General features: G+C 40.1%; 1 protein-coding gene across 6 annotated transcripts in view; it reads left to right on the forward strand.

The window, feature by feature from the left end:
• The window catches only part of Gab3 (GRB2 associated binding protein 3), a 136,353-nt gene that overhangs the window by 89,805 nt on the left and 26,384 nt on the right, over positions 1 to 20,164 (forward strand). For all 6 annotated transcript variants that reach the window (XM_027432523.2, XM_027432524.2, XM_027432521.2 and 3 more), the window contains exons 5-8: positions 2,009 to 2,064; positions 2,731 to 2,938; positions 5,943 to 6,024; positions 7,998 to 8,094. In XM_027432523.2, the coding sequence (XP_027288324.1) occupies positions 2,009 to 2,064; positions 2,731 to 2,938; positions 5,943 to 6,024; positions 7,998 to 8,094 (443 nt within the window). The remainder of the gene's footprint in view (positions 1 to 2,008; positions 2,065 to 2,730; positions 2,939 to 5,942; positions 6,025 to 7,997; positions 8,095 to 20,164) is intronic.

Below are 20,164 nucleotides of genomic sequence, written 5' to 3' on the forward strand. Positions count from 1 at the left end.
GAACCTGAAGCTCATCAATAAGCTTGATTATCTGACCAGTGATCTTCAGGGATCCTCCTGTGTACACTGCCATCACTTAGGTTACAAATGTGGGGTGCTGAAACTGCTTTTATGTGGATGCTGGGGATCCAAACTAAATTCTAATGCTTGCAAGATAAGCACTTTACCAACTGATCTTTATACCCCTTCCATTTATTTAGGTTTTCTGTTTTATTTCACCAGAATTTTTCAGTTTTACTCATATAGATTTTGTACACATTTTGTTAGGTTTTTACTCAAGCAATGTATTTCATTTGGGGAGTTATTAGTATAGACTATAATGATTTTTTTTACTTCAAATTTCACTTGTTAGTTGGTACTGTACAGAAAACTGATGAACTTGCATTAACTTTCTGTTCTGAAACCTTGCAATGATAGCCTATTATTCCAGGAAAAATTTATTGATCTTTTCCAAGGTTTCTTGTCATATTGTACTTATAGTTATAATATAGTTAAAAGCAGTACAGAGAGGGAACATCCTTGAATTTTTCTTATTTTTAGGAGAAATGTTTTTAGTTTCTTACCATTAATTATGGTGTTAGCTATAAGATTTCTTTAGGTTTCCCCTTCCACCTTTCCCCTCTCCTTCTCTACCTCCTCTGTCCCTCTCTACCTTCCTTCCTTAGTACTGCAGATTGAACTCACATCCTTGAGGATGCTAGGCAGGCACTCTTACCACCTAGCTGCATCCCCTGCTCTGTAGCTTTCTTTATCAAGTTGAAGAGGGTCCTCTATTTCTAGTTTACTGGGGGTTTCTTTCATTCATTCATTCATTCTTTCTTTCTTCCTTCCTTTCTCTCTCTCTCTCTCTCTCTCTCTCTCTCTCTCTCTCTTTCTTAAACAATGTGCACGTGTATGTGTGTATATTCAGTTATCTGCCCGTTAGTGCAGGTATCTATGTACATGACCCAATTTTACACTATAGCATATTTACACAGGCTCTTTGGGAAGGGCATAGACTTTTCTGCTGAAAACCCATTGTTTAGGCTCTTTCCAAGGCTTCTAACATGATGATGTGGTTTCCTCACATTATCACCATTCCAGTGTTGTTCTGTTGTCCACTAGTTACCTCTCCATATACTCATCAATCTCAAGATTCATAAAGGGATCAAAGCTCCACAGTATTCCTTAAACTTAATGTGGAATATAGTAATAGATTTTCAAGTGTTTAACCAGACTTGCATAGCTATTATAATCCTAAATGATCATGTTATATAATTCTTGCTAAATATCACCAAATTGGATTTATTAGTATTATTTAGAATGATTGCATTTATATTCATGAAATATCTTGATCTATAGTTTCCTTATAATATCTCTGGTTTTATATTAGAGTAATTCTGGCCTTATTTGATGAGTTAAGACATATTCAATATTCCTTATAGACATTTCTTCTTTCAGTTCAACAACTATTCCTAAATTTTGTCTCATTTTCACATCCATGTTTTTCATCCATGAGACTCTGAACAAATTCCCATACCGGAGTATCTGATTATTGTTGCAGAAATATCACAGTCACTGACTCATGGTACCAGAGCTCCACTGAACCCTTAATGCTGACTATGATGCTGCTGTTCTATGCTAACCTTGTTTTCTTACTACAATGGATATTTCAAACGTTTTCTCCTGAGACCCACAGGTATATCTCCACTATCTCTAAGATGAAAAGATTCTTTTAATAAATTCAGTAAACACTTATTAATTACTTTCTGTATTTCCTTTTAATTTATGAAGAGAACCAAAACCATTAGACAACCTTAATATCTTTAGAATCTAGACTGATTTTCCATCTCTTAGGGAATGGATTCTAACTTCTATCTACATTTAATAGCAAGCTTTTTGTATGGAAATTATGTATTATCCTTCCCCGACTCTCTGAGCTTTAGGCCCTGGGGAGGACGGAGACTTGGACTTTAGTATCAATGGATATCTTCCTGCAGCACTCACCACTCCAGACTCTATCTTTTAGGTGATGTACAAAGCCAGTCCTTAAGAAACCGAGAAAAGCGGCTCAGTTTAAATCTGGTAAGTTTGGCCGTTGCATTCCTTTAAGTTTCAGTTTGACCAGAAATAACCTGACCATATATGATATTTACTTTAAGTCTTCTGAGATTCAGTACTCTGAATCTCTGAGAACTCTTCCAGTAATCCCCTAAAGATCTGAACTTATTAGGGTAGCTATTAAAGCACTGTATTATACTTGAAGCACGTATTGTTATTTTTCTAGTTGCTGTGAAAAAAAAATATCTGAACGAAGACACTTAAAGGAAAGGCTTATTTTGCTTCATGGTTTATTCAGTTCAGGATTCTAGGATTCTGGGAGGTTGATACTGCCTTCATTCAGAGTGGGACTTCCCTTCTCAGTTAAATCACTCTAGAAATATTCCCAAAATGTGTCTCCAAGGAATCCAAAATCCAGCCAAGTTGATAATCAGAATTAACTACCACAGAGCAAATCATTAATTCAAAACCTTTAGTGTCTTAGCATGAGATCTTGGAGAGTTATCATCTATTCTCATGTGAATTCAGAGGCAGAACTTTGGCTAGATGCTTATCCAACTTTCCCTAGGAAATAAAGGGTTACTTTGAGGTAATTTGGAACTGAAACTGTATGTACAGCTGTAGTGACTACTAGTAGCAGTTTGCATTTATGGTCTATACTTCCAAACCTATACTTGTTCTGTCTTGCAGCCATGTAAGTTTTCACCGATGTATCCCACGGCTTCACTCAGTGCTGAAGACAGCAGCTATGTGCCTATGAGCCCCAAAGGCACTACTAGTCTTAGACCCTATTACTGCCAGGATGACTACATACCAATGAGCTCAAGCATGCTGCCAGAGTTACCTGCAGACTTGGAGCCACCTCCAGTGAACAGAGATCTCAAGCCCCAGAGGAAATGTAAGGCATTTGACTAGGATTGCTGTGTTGGGTAGGATGGCATCTCCTTCCTTATTAGAAAGAGCCAGGCAGTGGTGGTACACACCTTTAATCCCAGCACTTGTGAGACAGAGGCAGGCAGATCTCAGTGAGTTCGAGGCCAACATGGTCTGCAAAGTTCCAGAGCAGTCATGATTGTTACACAGAGAAACTCTGTCTTGAGAAACCAAAAAAAAAATTACTAGGAAGAAATATATGTGAAAGAATTAGGAGGTTTGGGGTACCCTGTGTGCCAAAATTGTTATGATAAAAAGAGTCAGGGGACCTAAAGGTACTCAGGTTCTGAAAATGCAACATACAAATCCAAGTTCATTCCAGAGGACTCATTTTTACCTACTTCCATAATGGAGTCCCAGGAGTAAGTGATGAGAATCATAATGGAAGCCACAAAACATCTCATTTAAATAACTATTGAATGTATAGTGGTGGCCTTCTGTAAGGCCACCAACAATGATCTTTGATGATAATTCCTTAATGTCCTTCATACTCTAGTATATCTGTGCATACCATATGTCAGCAGAGGTAGTGGTAGGATAGGACTTCAACTATGAACAACATGACTACTGTGCACATTGGGCAATTTTTAGCACTGTGTTACTACTCCCAGGCATTCCTTCTGATCTGGTAAGTATCATGGGCATACAAGGAGAAGAAAAAGAAAGAGAAAAGGCAGACGTGAATTCTTTTTCATTTTTTTGAGATTCTTTTCTTTTATGTATGTGGGTATTTTGTACCACATGCTTTCAGTGTCCACAGAGGCCATAAGGGGACATCAGATCCCCTGAAACTGGAGTTACAGATGGTTGTGAGTTCCCATGTAGGTGCTGGGAACAGAACTGGGTCCTCTGGAAGCGTAGTAAGTGCTCTTAACCATTGAGACATCTTTCCCTCAAAGTGAATTCTTAACTTCATTGTTACTTACCCTTACCTTACCTACCCAGTAAGCTATGTGATTACAAGGAAGCATTTGGTGCAATGGCGATGATCCCTGTCACACCATATGGTTTGCATCTGCCTCTCATTACTCTTTGGAGAAACTACCCCTTCTGGTGGCCATGGCCAAATCTGCTAAATGAGACCTAACTCAGATCTAGTCCATTCCAGCCACACCTTTTTGAGTGTAAGCCAACCATGTGTTGGCTGTGCATTCAGGGGTGTGTTAGGCACCAGAAAGTATGTAGGGGTGAAAATAAAGGAGGGTCTTTAGTTTGAGGAGGAAGATCATATATCAAAACCACCTGGAAGAAACAAGAAGCACTACAAAATCAGTATTAAATAGAACAAACTCTGTCTTGTGGGGTACAGAAGAAATATGTAGCCATTCTAGTCAGAAACATCAGACCATTCCAAACAAAGAGAAGGTAGTGGAAACAGTGGGAGTATGAGCCAGGACCAGGTGAGTTGTGGGATGAATCCTGGAATTCATGTGGGAGAGAACAGGTGGTGAAGACTGAAGACAGCTGATTGTTATTATGCTATCAGCAGGGACTGCATTCATGTGTTTCCACCTCCTGAGCCTATCCCCATGGTACCTAAGAAAACAATTGGGCAGCAGGAAGGTCTCTGTCAGCATGTTTTTCTGCCCATGTAGTTTAGTGGAGGAAATTGATATCAAATCAGCCAGATAGGCCACTTAGGCAAGTACAAAGTATGGAGGTTGCTGCTTTGAGCAAGCCAAAAGGAAACCCTGCCATGTAGGATCACAGTCTAGACTATGGTCAAATAATCACAGATATTGTTTCATTATAAACTGTGGAGGGAGTGCATGAAGCATAATCAAACAAAATCGCGAGGCCTGTGATGAGGGTTCTGGCATTGTCTGGAGTCCAGAGAAGACCACCCAAAGCAGGGGACATTGAACTGAAATGTGAAGGGAACATGAGGAAGACTATTTTAGGTAGGAGGACCATTAGGTGGCGACATGGAGACTAGAATCTGATGATCATCTGCCTCTCAGACATGTAGAGTGTCTGGAATGCATTGGTCTTCCTGAGGCTACAGATTTCTGTATAATGGTTGATATTGTGTTTCCAATTTGGTTTCCATTGTGATCATGAGACCATTTATTCAATAGTTGTCCTTATCCTCAGGGAATCAGGCAAGAATGAGATGTTGAAATTCTCACTCATCAAAACCTGTTGCTAGGGAAATTCCCAGGAATTCACAAAGACAACCCCAGCTAAGACCCCTAGCAATAGTGGAGAGGGTACCTAAACTGCCATTCCCTGTAATCAGATTGGTGAATTCCCTAACTATCATCATATACCCTTTATCTAGTAACTAATGGAAGCAGATGCAGAGATCCATATCCAAGCACAAGGCCAAGCTCCTAGGGTCCAGTTGAAGACAGGGTGGAGGGATTATATGAGCAAGGGGGATCAGGATCATGATGGGGGAACCCACACAGAGACAGTTGACCCAAACTTTGGGGAGTTTATGGACTCTAGACGGAAAGCTGAGGATCCTGCATAGGACCAAACCAGGTCCCCTGCATGTGGGCAACAGTTTTGTATTGTGATCTGTTTGTGGGACCCCTGGCAGTGGGAACAGGATCTATGCCTAGTGCATGAGCTGGCATTTTGAATCCCATTCCAATATAGTGGAATGCCTTGCTCAGCCTTGATGCAGGGGTGGAGGGATGGGGGGTTTGGGAGGTGGGAGCAGTCCTTCTTCAAATGAATGTGGCAGGCTTTGTTGACTTCCCATGGGAGGCCTTATCTTTTCTGAGGAGCGGATGGGGGGTGAGTTGGGAGAGGAGGGGAGAGGGAGAGGAGGGGAAGGAGGGGGAACTATGGTTGGTATGTAAAATGAATTTTAAAAAAGAAATTCTCACTCATCACCAGTAATTCCTGATAATACATTTGAATTTGGCATGTAAAGAAAATGGATTGAGATAGCTTTTACAACCTTTAGATTCCCTGCTTAAAGCTCCTGAGTACTAACCATACATAACATTTTTTTAAAGCACGGCCACCTCCCTTGGACCTGAGAAACCTTTCTACCATTGGAGAACACACATCTCTAACCAGGACTCATACTGTGCCTTGGTAAGCCCCATATCTTAGAACTCTTGTGGTTGAAGCTCATTTCATCTTGCTTAAGGGAGCCAAAGGAGGAGTTGGACTTGTTATCAAGAACCACGAGTGGTTTTTAGACCATTAAGAAAGGTGTGTGAATGGGTTTCTCTGGATTCTGAAGCCTGGAAATAGAGCAGTGTTGGGAACGTCTTTCTCTTCCTGATGTATCTGTTCTCTGCAGAGCTCTTTTCTTTGTTGTATGATCCTGGTCTGTATTAATCAGGGTTCTCTAACGAAATGGAACTGATAGAACGAATATGTATATGTTAAAAGAGATTTTGTTGAAATGGCTTACAGGCTGTGGTCTGAGTAGTCCAACAATGGCTGTCTCTCGACTAGAAGGTCAGGAATATAGGAGTTGTTCAGTCTATGATACTAGATGTCTCAACAGTTCCAATCTGGTGCTGGAGTCCCGGGGAGTTCCCAGAGAGGTTCTGGTCTTCATTCTACATTGGGATCCTAAGGAAGTAGATTTTAATACCAGTGAAGAAATGCCTCAGCAGTAGGATAGATGGCTTTGCCAATGAGAGTGAAGGCAGGCAGGCAGGCAAAAAGCAAAAGCTTCCTTCTTCCACATCTTTTTATATGAACTGCCATCAGAAGGTGTGGCCCAGATTTAGGGTAGGGTTTCCCACCTCAAATGATCTAATAAGGAAAATCCCTCACAGGTGTGCCCAGCTGTGCCCAGCTGTTTGGGTTCTAGTTGATTCTAGATGTAGTCAAGTTGACAATCAAGATTATGCATTACATACTCCAAGCTTGTTTACATGCTTTAACTCCAGCAACAACGAAGATGGACTGTTTTTCAGTCCCAGTGCAGATATCCAAGGGAAACAAAATTATGGGATTCTGTCAGATTGGAATCAACTATGGCACAGAGTACACAGACAGCACTACTAAATAGAGAATCCCAACTTTATGAATTATATCTGAGAAAAGAGCTCTCAGAGAAAGTGGGATAGTTTATGGGCTGGGTAATTAAACCTTAACATGGCTGTGCCTGCTCATCTTACCTTCTAGAAGCGGCATTTTCCTAGCTCATGATAAATGCCACAAGACATGGTAACTTTTTTTTTTGTTTTTTTGAGACAGGTTTCTCTGTGTAGCTTTGGAGCCCATCCTGGAACTCACTTTGTAGACCAGGCTGGCCTTGAACTCATAGAGATCCACCTGCTTCTACCTCCCAAGTGCTAGTACTAAAGGTGGGAACAGGTGTGCACACTAAAGGTGTGCACCAGCAATGCCCAGCTACTTTTTTTGAGGCAGGGTCTCTCTGTGTAGCCCTAGTTTGTCTGGATGGAATTTACTATGTAGACTAGGAAGGCCTTGAACTAACAGAAATATGCCTGTCTCTGCATCCCGAGTTCTGGGATTAAAGATAAATGGATACACCACCATACCTATGCAGACATGCTAACTTTGTAAAGCAAAATTCTTCAGAGAACTTTATTATCAGGCTGAACTGTAGAGACACTTAGCCTGTTTTTCTGTCTTAGGAGGAAGGCACAAATTAATACATTGTCTCTTCTTGTCCTATCAGATGAATGAGTACACTTTCATACTTCTTCTGGCTACTTTAGAAGCAAAAAGACCCCAAGGAAGTGGGGAGGGTTGTTGTTGTTTGATTGTTTAGATATTTCTTTGGAGTATTTTCTATTCTGTCAGATTTATTACTTTGGAGAATTTTTGTTAATTTGTTGTTTGCTAAATACAATGTATTTGTCTGTGTTACATGAAGGGCTTAGGAAAAACAATTGGGAAGCATTTGCTCCAGAGTGGGACAGGGCTACTGGGAAGTGTCTTCTTCAAGATTGATTGGTATAAAAGGAAACAGTGTCTGGAAGGGGAGGCCTCAAACCCCACAGGGCTGTGTCTGTTGCTGGCTATGTTTCAGGGCAGCTGTAAGACATTGCATTGACCTCATCTGTATTTTTTGGTCTTAGCAATCGAACCAGCTTTCTCTCTCCACAAAGAAATGGTATTAATTCTGCAAGATTTTTTGCCACTCCTTCCTCTGAAGAAGAAAGCTACATCCAAATGGTAATCTTGTATTTTTTATGTTCTTTTTTTCCAATTCTATAATCTTGGGCATTTATTATGATAAAAGCACATTCCTCAGAAGTCTCTGCAATCATAAAGCACACTTAATTGTAAAACCAGGGTTTTTTTTTTTCTTTTAGATTGGGAGCAAATCAATTTGAAGCTGATTTCCTTTTTTCAATATATATTGTGTGTATGTGTATAGGATATGCATATGCATATGTGCACATTGGTGCATCTGCACAAGTTTATGCACTTGTGTATGAGGGTCAAAGTTTGACATCAGGAATTTTCCACTATGTCTCTTCATCTTACCATTGTTTTTCTTTAAGTTAATCTTAGGATAGGGTCTCTCATTGAACCCAGAGCTCATTGTTGGCTAGACTGCCTGGCCAGAGCATTTCAGGGATTCATCTATCTTCTCCTCCTCAACAAGTACCTGAATTACAGATGTGTGTAATCATGCCGAGGTTTTATGTGGGTTCTGGAAATCCAAACTCATATCCTAACATTTGAATGCAAAGCACTTCATCTACAGATTCACTCTTCAACTCCCTTGAAGCTGTTTTTCTTTCCTGCAGTATTCAGCTCCTTATACCATTTGAAGTTCATGATATTTCATGAGAACCTAGGACTTAAACCTGTGTTGTGGAAAATAGAAATGGTAGCCAATTCTTTTTTCAAAAACTGTGATGTTCTGTTTGATTCCAATGGGCTTGTAATTCTCTAAATGTCCAAAGTCCAGGCTGTGAAAACAAGTTTATTGGAGGCTTTATTTTATAAAAAAAAAACCCGCCTCTGAACTTTCTGGAGATTTGTGTTTTAGGGTCTTTCTGGAGACTTGAGTGTGTAGAGATGTGACATCTTGGTCCTTTGATTAGCCATTCACAGTTCAAGAGTGCTAATGTCTCCTTCCTGTCCTATTGCCCTATTCTCTTAATGTGGCTTCTGTTGAGATCATGGGTTTTGAAAATGCTTTTAGCCTCCCTAGCTATTAAAGAACCCCTTAGCCAGAACTATGTCTGTTCACAACATAGAAACAGGGAGTTCCAGAGAGAATTTCACTACGAAGATTAAGTTTTGAAGATTATCTTCTCCACTCTGCTAAGGCAAGATGATGTTCAAAGCACTGATAATATGCCCTTTAAGAAGATAATTTTATCCTCCAATGTATGAGGAGCCAAGGCAACTGAAGCACATTGTATGCATTATGAAATTTTCAAATAATATATTAAAATATATAAAATAGAAATCTAAAATGAATTACATCTAATAAAGTAACAGTTAATGCTTCATTTTGTCTTATTTGATAAAAGTTGCATTATGATGCACTTAACTATATGCAGGTGGGAAGTGACTCATCTATAAATCTGCTGTGTTCTTCCCAGTATTTCTTACTCTTAGTAATGGCCCTTGGGAAACTTCTAGAAGAAAGCATTACTATGAAGGATTCTGAACAGCTGTTTTCTGTCTCTGGAGAACAGAAAAGGGAAGTGAACCTAAAACATTATGGAAGCAAGTGGAAAGTTATTCCAGATACCAAAAGTTTGCTTCTGATATTGAGACAGTAAGACCAGTCATTTCATAAAAAGCAGTTAAATATTGATTGTTTGACTAAGTATGTATAGGTTGCCAATGAATGTGTATTACTGAACAATATGACACAGAAGCTGAAGAGCAGGCAATACTGGTTGATGGTAGATGTGAGTGAAGTACTATGAAAAAAAGGGGAAGGGATGTCTTACCTCATTTAGCTGTGTTTGTTTAACTTCAGTTTACAATATACTCTGAAATGACTTGTTTATACCTTGTGCCATACAATGATAGTCAGAACTAACATAGACTGACTTTTTCCATAATCATATGTATCAATTTGTTTTCACTGAAGAAAAGTTCTGATCTGATTGTTAAGAGTGAGGCCAGGCAGCAGTTACAATTACTGGTCACGTTTGATTCCTAGCACCCACATGATGACTCACAAGCATCTGAAACTCCATTTCCAGAGGATCTGATGCCCTCTTTTGGCCTCTGATGGCATGAGGCACACAAGTAGTTCCCAAACATATATGGAGGCAAAAATCTCATATACATGAATAAAATTATTTGTTAAAAGGTGAGGTAAGGGGTTGAAATACAAGTTTTGTCTTGTTGCTATACAAGTGTTTTTATATATCCTTCAAATGTTTGTGAAATGAAAGTTTATAAGACTAAACACATTTTTTTTTTGGTTTTTTGAGACAAGATTTCTCTGTGTAGCTTTGGAGCCTGTCTTAGAACTCTCTCTGTAGACCAGGGTGGTCTCAAACTTGCAAAGATCCACCTGCCTCTGCATCCCGAGTGCTGGTATTGCAGGCATAAGCCACCACCACCTGGCTACTAAACATAATTTTAATGCTATTTCTTTTTTTCTTTATAAACCGTAATTCATTTTATTTTTTAATTATTTTTAATTACTCATATTTACATATACATCTTCCCCATTCTCTCGCCCTCCCATCCTCCAATGTTCCCCACCAAACCCACCCCAACCCACCCACCCCTGACTCCCCAGGGATAGTGAGGCCCTGCACCAAAGACCTTCAAAGTCTGTCATATTGTTTGGGGGAAGAACCTAGGCCCTCCTTGCTGTATCTGGGCTGCAATAGTATCCCTTCTTAGGGAATGGGCTCCCAAAGTCCATTTGTGCTCTAGGGATAAAGACTGTCTCCACTGTTAGAGGTCCCGTAGACTGTCTTGGCCTCCTAGCTGGCACCCACATTCAGAGGGCTTGGTTTGGTCCAATGCTGTTTCCCCAGCTTTATGACTGGGGTCTCCATTCTATCAGTACGTCAGGTCCACTGTTTCTGCAGGTCTCTCCATCCCTGTCTTGGCTCCTTTGCTCAACCCTCCTCCCTCTTCACAAGTGAATTTCAGTAGTATGGTTCAGTGCTTAGCTGTGGGTGTCTGTTTCTGTTTCGAACAGCAACTGAATTTAGACTATCCTTCCTTTTCTGCCCCCGAGCTCCAATTTGGTCAGGGGTTCTTGTCCCCATCCCCTTCTTCGAGGGACTATGCAATCTTCTCTTGGGGTCCTCCTTGTTTCCTAGCTCCTCTGGCAGTGTGGATTGTAGGCTAGTGATCCTTTGTTCTATGTCTAAAAGTCAAAAATGAGTGAGTACATACCATGTTTATCTTTTTGTGATTTGGTTACCTCACTGAGGATGGTTTCTTCTAGTTCCATCGATTCGCCTGCAAATTTCAAGATTCCATCCCCCCCCCCCCCGCTGAGTAGTACTCCATTGTGTAAATATACCGCATTTTCTCTATCCATTCTTCAGTTGAGGGGTATCTAGGTTGTTTTCAGTTTCTGGCTATTACAAACAATGCTGCTATAAACATAGTTGAACATATGTCCTTCTTGTATGAGTGTGCATTCTTTGGGTATATGCCCAAGAGAGGGATTGCTGGATCTTGAGGTAGACTGATTCCCATTTTCCTGAGAAATCGAAATACTGATTTCCAAAGTGGTTATACAAGTTTGCACTCCCACCAGCAATGGAGGAGAGTTCTTTCTCCACATCCTCTCCAGCATAGATTGTCACTGGTGTTATTAATTTTAGCCATTCTGACAGGAGTAAGATGGTATCTCAGAGTGGTTTTGAGTTGCATTTCCCTGATGGCTAAGGATGTTGAGCACTTTATTAAGTGTCTTTCAGCCACTTTGGATTCCTCTGTTGAGAGTTCTCTATTTAGTTCTGTACCGCTTTTTAATTGGATTATTTGGTGTTTTGCAGACTAGCTTCTTGAGGTCTTTGTATATTTTGGAAATCAGCCCTCTGTCAGATATGGGGTTGGTGAATTTCTTTTCCCATTCTGTGGGTTGCAGTTTTGTCTTGTTGGCTGTGTCCTTTGCCTTACAGAAGCTTCTCAGTTTCAGGAGGTCCCATTTATTAATTGTCAATCTCAATGTTTGAGCTACTGGTGTTATGTTCAGAAAGCGGTCTCCTGTACCAATTTGTTCAAGGGTGCCATATACCTTCTCTTCTAGGAGGTACCGTGTGGCTGAATTTTGTTGAGGTCTTTGATCCATTTGGACTTAAGTTTAGTGCATGGCGATAGATAGGTGTGTGTGTGTGTGTGTGTGTGTGTGTGTGTGTGTGTGTGTGTGTTAATATCTGGGTTTTCAATTCAATTCCATTGGTCAACCTGCCTATTTTTGTGCCAATACCAAGCTATTTTCAGGACTATGGCTCTATAATAGAGTTTGAAGTGAGGGATGGTGATGCCTCCGGAAGTTTCTTTCTTGTACAGGGTTGTTTTGGTTATCCTGGGTTTTTTAGTTTTTTCCATATGAAGTAGAGTACTGTTCTTTCAAATTCTGTGAAGAATTGTGTTGGGATTTCGATGAGAATTGCATTGAATCTGTAGATTGCTATTGGCAAGATTGCCATTTTTACTATGTTGATCCTATCTATCCAAGAGCATGGGAGATCTTTCCATTTTCTGGTATATTCTTTAATGTCTTTTTTTTTTTAAAGACTCAAAGTTCTTACTATACAGGTCTTTCTCATTTTTTGGTTAGCGTTACCCCAAGATATTTTATGTTGTTAGTTGCTATAGTAAAGGGTGATGTTTCTCTGATTTCTTTCTCAGCACATTTATCTTCTGTATATAGTAGGACTACTGATTTTTTTGAGTTAATCTTGTATCCCGCCACTTTGCTGAAGGTATTTTTCAGCTGTAGGAGTTCCCTGGTAGAGTTTTTTGGGTCACTTATGTAAACTATCATATCATCTGCAAATAGTGAAAGTTTGACTTCTTCCTTTCCAATTTGTATCCCCTTGATCTCCTTTTGTTGTTGTCTTATTGCTCTAACTAGGACTTCAAGTAAAATATTGAAGAGATATGGAGAGAGTGGACAACCTTGTCTTGTTCCTGATTTTAGAGGAATCACTTTGAGTTTCTCTCTATTTAGTTTGATGTCAGCTGTTGGTTTGCTGTATGTTGTTTTTATCATGTTTAGGTATGTTCCTGTTATTCCGGATCTCTCTAAGACCTTTATCATGAAGGGATGTTTGATTTTTGTCAAAGGCTTTTTCAGCATCTAGTGAGATGATCATGTGGCTTTTCTTTTTCAGTTTGTTTATATGGTGGATTACATTGATGGATTTTCATATATTGAACCATCCCTGCATTCCTGGGATAAAGGCAACTTAATCAGGGTAGATGATTTCTCTGATGTGTTTTTGGATTTGATTTGCCAGTATTTTGTTGAATATTTTTGTGTCAATGTTCATGAGGGATATTGGTCTGTAATTCCCTTTTTTTGTTGTTGTGTCTTTGTGTGGCTTGGGTACCAAGGTAATTGAAACCTCAAAAAGAGTTTGACAATGTCCTTTCTGCCGATATTGTGTGGAACAATTTGAGGAGTACTGGTGTTAGCTCTTGTTTGAATTTCTGGTAGAATTCTGCATTGAAACCATCTGGCTCTGGGCTTTGTTTTTTTTTTTTTTCTTTCTTTGGTTAATAGATTTTTTTTATGACAGCTTCTATTTCTTTAGGGATTATAGGTCTGTTTAAATTGCTTATCTGTTCTTGATTTAATTTTAGTAAGTGATATATCTATCCAGAAAATTGTTCATTTCCTTTAGATATTTGAATTTTGTGGAGTACAGGTTTTCAAAGTATGACCTGATGATTCTGTGGATTTCTTCAGTGTCCGTTGTTATGTCCCCCTTTTCATTTCTGATTTTGTTAATTAGCATGCCTTTTGGTTTGTTTGGACAAAGGTTTGTCTATCTTGTTGACTTTCTCAAAGAACCAACTCTTTGTTTCATTGAGTCTTTGCAGTGTTTTCCTAGTTTATACTTTATTGATTTCAGCCCTCTGTTTGATTATTTCCTGGCATCTACTCCTCTAGGGAGAGTTTTCTTCCTTTTGTTCTAGAGCTTTCAGTTGTTCTGTTAATTCTCTAGTGTGACTATTCTCCAGTTTCTTCATGTGGTAATTTAGTGCTATGAACTTTCCTCTTAGCACTGCTTTCAAAGTGTCCCATAGTTTGGGTATATTGTGTCTTCATTCTCATTAAATTCTAGGAAGTCTTTAATTTCTTTTTTATTTCTTCCTTGACCCTGGAATAGTTCAATTGCATGTTATTTAATTTCCATGAGTTTATAGGGTTTCTACAATTTGTGTTGTTGTTGAATTCTAACTGTAAAGCAGTGTGGTCTGATAATATACAGGGGGTTATGCCAATTTTTTTTTTATCTGTGTAGGTTTGCTACGTTGCCTTGTATGTGGTCAATTTTAGAGAAGGTTCCATGTGGCGCTGAGAAGAAGGCATATTCTTTTGTGTTCCGATGGATTGTTCTATAGATATCTGTTAAACCCAATTGGGTCATAACATATGTTAGTTCTTCTGTTTCTTTGTCAAGTTTCTGTCTTGTGGTCCTATCTAGTGGTGAGAGCGGGGTGTTGAAATCTCCTACTTTATGTGTGTGAGTTTGATATGTGACTTGAGCTTTAGTAATGTTTCTTTTACAAATATGGTTGCCTTTGTATTTGGGGCATAGATGTTCAGGATTGAGACTTCATCTTGAAGGACTTTTACTGTGATAAGTATGAAATGCCTTTCTTCATCTCTTTTGATTTACTTTAGTTTGAAGTCTAATTTGTTAGATATTAGGATTGCTACACCAGCTTGTTTCTTGGATCCATTTGATTGGAAAATCTTTTCCCAACCCTTTATTCTGAGGTACTGTCTGTCTTTGAAGTTGACATGTGTTTCTTGTATGCAGCAGAAGGTTGGATTCTGTCTTTGTATCCATTCTGTTAGCCTGTATCTTTTCATAGGCAAGTCAAGACCATTAACATTAAGGGATATTAATGACCATTGATTGTTGATTCTTGTTCGTTTTGGATTTGTTGGTGGTGTTATTGTGTGTGGATTTCTCCACTATTTTTGGTGTTTGGTAAAGTGGGGTTATCTATTGCCTATGGTTTTTTGAGTGTAGTTATCCTCATTACGTTGGAGTTTTTCTTCCAGTAATTTCTGTACGGCTGGATTTGTGGATATGTATTGCTTAAATCTGATCTTGTCATAGAATATCTTGTTTTCTCTATCTATATTGATTGAAAATTTTGCTGGATACAATAGTCTGTGCTGACATCCATGCTCCCTTAGAGTTTATAGAACATCTGTCCAGGATCTTCTGGCTTTCAAAGTTTCCATTGACATTTTAGGTTTACAGAGAAATCAGGCACTAGGGAAATATCTGGAGAGCTACAAAGATGACACCAGCTAACAATCTAAGCAACAGAGGAGAGGCTACCTTAAATGCGCTCCCGTGATTATGAGATTGATGACTGACTTATATGCCATCCTATAGCCCTCATCCAGCAGCTGGTGGAAGTAGAAGCAGACACCCACAACTAATCACTGAACTGAACTGGAAACCAGATGCAGAGAAGGATGAGTGAAGAGCACAGGGGTCCAGACCAGGCTGGTGAAACCCACAGAAACAGCTGACCTGTACATCGGGGAACTCTTGCTCCCCAGACTGATTACTGGAATACCAGTATGGGACTGATCCAGACCCCAGGAACATGGGTCTCAGTGAGGAAACCTCAGAAATCTATGGGACCTCCTGTAGTAGTTCAGTACTTATCCCTAGCATAGGTGTGGACTTGGGGAGCTCATTCCACATAGAGGAATACTCCCTGAGCCAAGACACATGGGGGTGGGCCTAGGTCCTATTCTAAAAGATATGACAGACTCTGATGACACCCTATGTAAGGTGTCACCCTCCCTGGGGAGCAGAAAGGATATGTGATAGGTAGGGTATTAGTTGGGGTGGGTGGTAGGGGAGGACGGGAGGGAGAAGGCAACTGGGATTGTCATGTAAAACAATCCTGTTTCTAATTAAAATAAAAAATTTAAAAATTAAAAAATAGAAATATGCATAAAAAAGTTTCCATTGAGAAGTCGGGTGTAATTCGGATAGGTCTGCCTTTGTATGTTATTTGGCCTTTGTCTTTTGCTGCTCTTAATATTTTTTCTTTGTTCTGTAAGTTTTGTGTTTTGATTATTATGTGGCGAGAGACTTCTTTTTGTGGTTCAGTCTGTTTGGTGTTCTGTAAGCTTCTTGTACTTTCATAGGCATATCCTTCTGTAGGTTGGGGAAGTTGTCTTCTATGATTTTGTTGAATATGTTTTCTCTACCTTTGAGCTGTATTTCTTCATCTTCTTCCATACCTATTATTCTTAGGTTTTGTCTTTTCACAGTGTCCCATATTTCCTGGATATTTTGTGTTAGGGATTTGTTGGACTTGAGGTTTTCTTTGGTCGATGACTGTATATCCTCTAATGAGTCTTCAACACCTGAGATTCTCTCCTCTTGTATTCTATTGGTTATGCTTACATCGGTGGTTCCTGATCCTTTACCCAGCTTTTCTATTTCCAGCCTCCCCTCATTCTGTGTTTTCTTTATTGTTTCCAATTGTGCTTTCAAACCATGAATTGTTTGAATTGTTTCCTTCATTTGTTTGGTTTTTTTTTTTTTTTTTCTTGGCTTTCTTTAGATTCTGTAAGAGATTTGTTTACTTCTTGAATTTTTTGGTTTTCTTTTCCTCCATTTCATGTAATTTTTTGCTTGTTTTTTTCTTCTATTTCTTTAAGGGATTTTCTTGTTTCCTCTTTAATGGTCTCTATCATCTTCATAAGATAATTTCTAAGGTCCATCTCTTCTTCTTCCTCTGAGTTGGGCTTTTCAGTTCTTGCTGGTGTGGCGTCCCTAGATTCTGGTGGTGTCATATTGATCTTTCTGTTGTTGAGTGTGTTCTTATTCTGTCATCTCCCCATCCCTTCTTCCAGTGGGGGCAGGTGAGGTCTCTCCCTCTCTCAGGTGGCAGGCCGGGGGCTCAGGGTCAGGCAGCAGGCTCAGGCTCAGGCGGCAGCCAGAGGGCAGAGGACGGAGGGCGGACAAGTGTTAGGTGTGTCCAGACTCAGGGTGGGCCTTCCGGTCTGGTCAGGTCCACTCTTGTCTGGGGGGTGGGCTCAGGCAGAAGTAAGTAGGGGTGATGGGGGAGGTTGGGGACAGTGCAGCGCCCAGACTCACCTCAGGCTAGGGTGGCAGGCAGAGGACAGAGGTCGGAGGGCGGACAAGAGTGAGGTGTCTGCTATTTCTTATATGTCAGTTTTTCAAGCTTTGCAATTTAAACAATTTGTACAACTTCTCTTCTATTTTAACTATATCTATTTATGTGTGTGTGCATGTGCACCAGTGCATGCATTTGTGTGCACATGCCACAGTGCATAAGTAGCAGTCAGAGGACAACTTTTGTAAATAGAATACTATAGTGTTAAAACTGAAATTAATAATTTTTATTATAGCATTATAATACCTTTTTTGGAAAGAGTCTCCTGTAACCCAGCCTGATGTTAACTCAGTATGTAGGTCAAGTTGATCCCTGAACTTCAAATACTTTTAATCCCACCTCCCAAGTTCTAGGATTACAGACATGCACCATCATTCTAAGTTTATGTGGGGCTTCATGAGTGCTAAGCAAGCACTGTAACAATTGAACTATTAATAATCACCCAGCCATACAATACTTTGTACATGTGTGTGTGTTAGTGTGAGTGTGTGTGTGTGTGTGTGTGTGTGTGTGTGTGTGTGTGCATGTGCATGTTCATGTGTGAAGCAGTGCATGTGTATGTGTACATGCATCTGAAAAATAGGAGAAAATATGTCATTCTTCAATAGCTATCCACATTGCTTTCTGAGACAGGATCTCTCACTGGACTAGAGCTTATTAGGTAGGCTAAGCTGGCTGGGAGGTATACCCCAGGCTTTTACCTGTCTCCACATCCCCATTACTGGGATTACAAATTCATATCACCCTGCCTGGCTTTTATTCGTATGAGTTCTGGAGATTAAACTCAGGTCCTCCTGCTTGAAAGGTAAGTAGTTGCTGAGCTTATCCTATACTTTCTTTTTCCAGTTTGAATAAAATATTTTCCTTTTCATTTGTTTAGTTTTTGTCATACAATAAATATATTTTGATCATATTTTCTACTCCTCCAGCTCTTTCCAGATACTCCTACCTCCCTACCTGCCTGACTTTATGTTCTTCTCTCTTTCTTAAAACCACACACAAACAGAAAAAAAAAGACACAAAACAAACATACCAAAACAGAAAAAAAACAGAGAAAAAAACTAGGAACAGTTTTTAAAATACCAAAACAAAAAGGTATACAAAATAATCATGGGGTTCATTTTGTGTTGACCAACAATTCTGGTCATAGGGATTACCCTGGGATGGAGTTGATACACCAGTTTACACTCCATTGAAGAAGAACTGATTTCCTCTTCGTCAGTGAGTAACAGTTGCAAATAGTTTCTTGATTAGGTGTTGGATCCTGTGTTCACTTCTCAGTACTGGGACTCCATCTGGCTTGAACCTGTCTAGGTCCTTCGTTTGCTGCTACAATCTCAATGAGTTCATATGTCCATAAGTTCTGTTGCATCTGGAAGATACTATTTCCTTGGAGTTGTCTATTACCTCTGGTTGTTTTTTTTTTATTTATTCAAATTAGGAAAAAGCTTGCTTCACATGTCAATCCCTTATGAATCTCCCTACCCTCCCTTCCCCTCACCCCTCCCCACCTACCTTCCACTTGCCCTCCACCCCATCCACCCTCCACTCCACAGACAGGGTAGTGCCCTCGACAGGGGCTCCCCAAAGTCCACCACATCATCCTGAGCAAAGCCTACACCCTTCCCCATGTGTTCAGGCCGAGAGTGCATCCCTTCACGTGGGATGGTCTCTCAAAGTCCCTTCTTACACTAGGGAAAAATACTAATCCATTACCAGGGGCCCCCTAGAGTGCAGAGGCCTCCTCATTGACATCCATGTTCAGGGGTCTGGATCAGTCCCGTACTGGCCTCCCAGACAGCAGTCTGGGGTCCATGTGCTCCCCCTTGTACAGGCCAGCTGTTTCTTTGGGATTCACTAGCCTATTACCAACCCCTTCAATCTTCATTCCTCCCTCTCTGCAACTAAGTTCCAGAGTTCAGTTCAGTGTATATCTGTGGGTGTCTGCCTCTGCTTCCATCAGACACTAGATAAGGGCTCTAGGATGGCATAAAAAGTAGTCATCAGTCTCATTATAGGGGAAGGGCATTTAGGTTATCCACTCTACAATTGCCTAGATTGTCAGTTCGTGTCATCCTTGTAGATCCTGGAAATCTCCCTAGTGCCAGATCTCTCCTCGGACATATAATGGCTCCCTCTAATATGGTATCTCTCATCCTGCTCTCCTCTATTCTTCCCCCAACTCAATATTTCTGTTCCTCCATTTCCTCCTCTCCTCTCCTCTTTTCCTCCTCTCATTCTGGCAGCTCCCTCTTCCCTACCCTCATGCTCCCAATTAGCTCAGTTGTTCCTGCCCCTTCCCATTCTCTGGGGTCCATGCATTTTTCACTTAGAGTCCTTCTTTTTTTCCTAGTTTCTTTGGTGATGACGATTGTAGGCTTGTAATCTTTTGCTCTATGTCTAAAATTCATATATGAGTGACTACATACCATGTTTGTCTTTTTGTGATTGGGTTACCTCACTCAGGATGGTTTCTTCTAGTTCCATCCATTTGCCTGTGAATTTCAAGATTCCATTGCTTTTTTTCTGCTGAGTAGTACTCCATTGTATAAATGTACCACATTTTCTCTATCCATTCTTCAGTTGAGGGGCATCTAGGTTGCTTCCAGGTTCTGGCTATTACAAACAATGCTGCTATGAACATGGTTGAACATATGTGCTTTTTGTATGGACAAGCATTATTTGGGTATATGCCCAAGAGAGGGATTGCTGGATCTTGAGGTAGACTGATTCCCATTTTTCTGAGCAACCGCCATACTGATTTCCAAAGTGGTCTTACAAATTTGCACTCCTACCAGCAATGGAGGAGTGTTCCTTTTTCTCCACATCCTCTCCAGCATAGATTGTCATTGTTGTTTTTGATTTTAGCCATTCTGGCCAGTGTAAGATGGTATCTCCGAGTTGTTTTGAGTTGCATTTCTCTGATGGCCAAGGA

This window comes from Cricetulus griseus, chromosome X, assembly GCF_003668045.3.
Source record: "Cricetulus griseus strain 17A/GY chromosome X, alternate assembly CriGri-PICRH-1.0, whole genome shotgun sequence".
NCBI classification, from domain to species: Eukaryota; Metazoa; Chordata; class Mammalia; order Rodentia; family Cricetidae; genus Cricetulus; species Cricetulus griseus.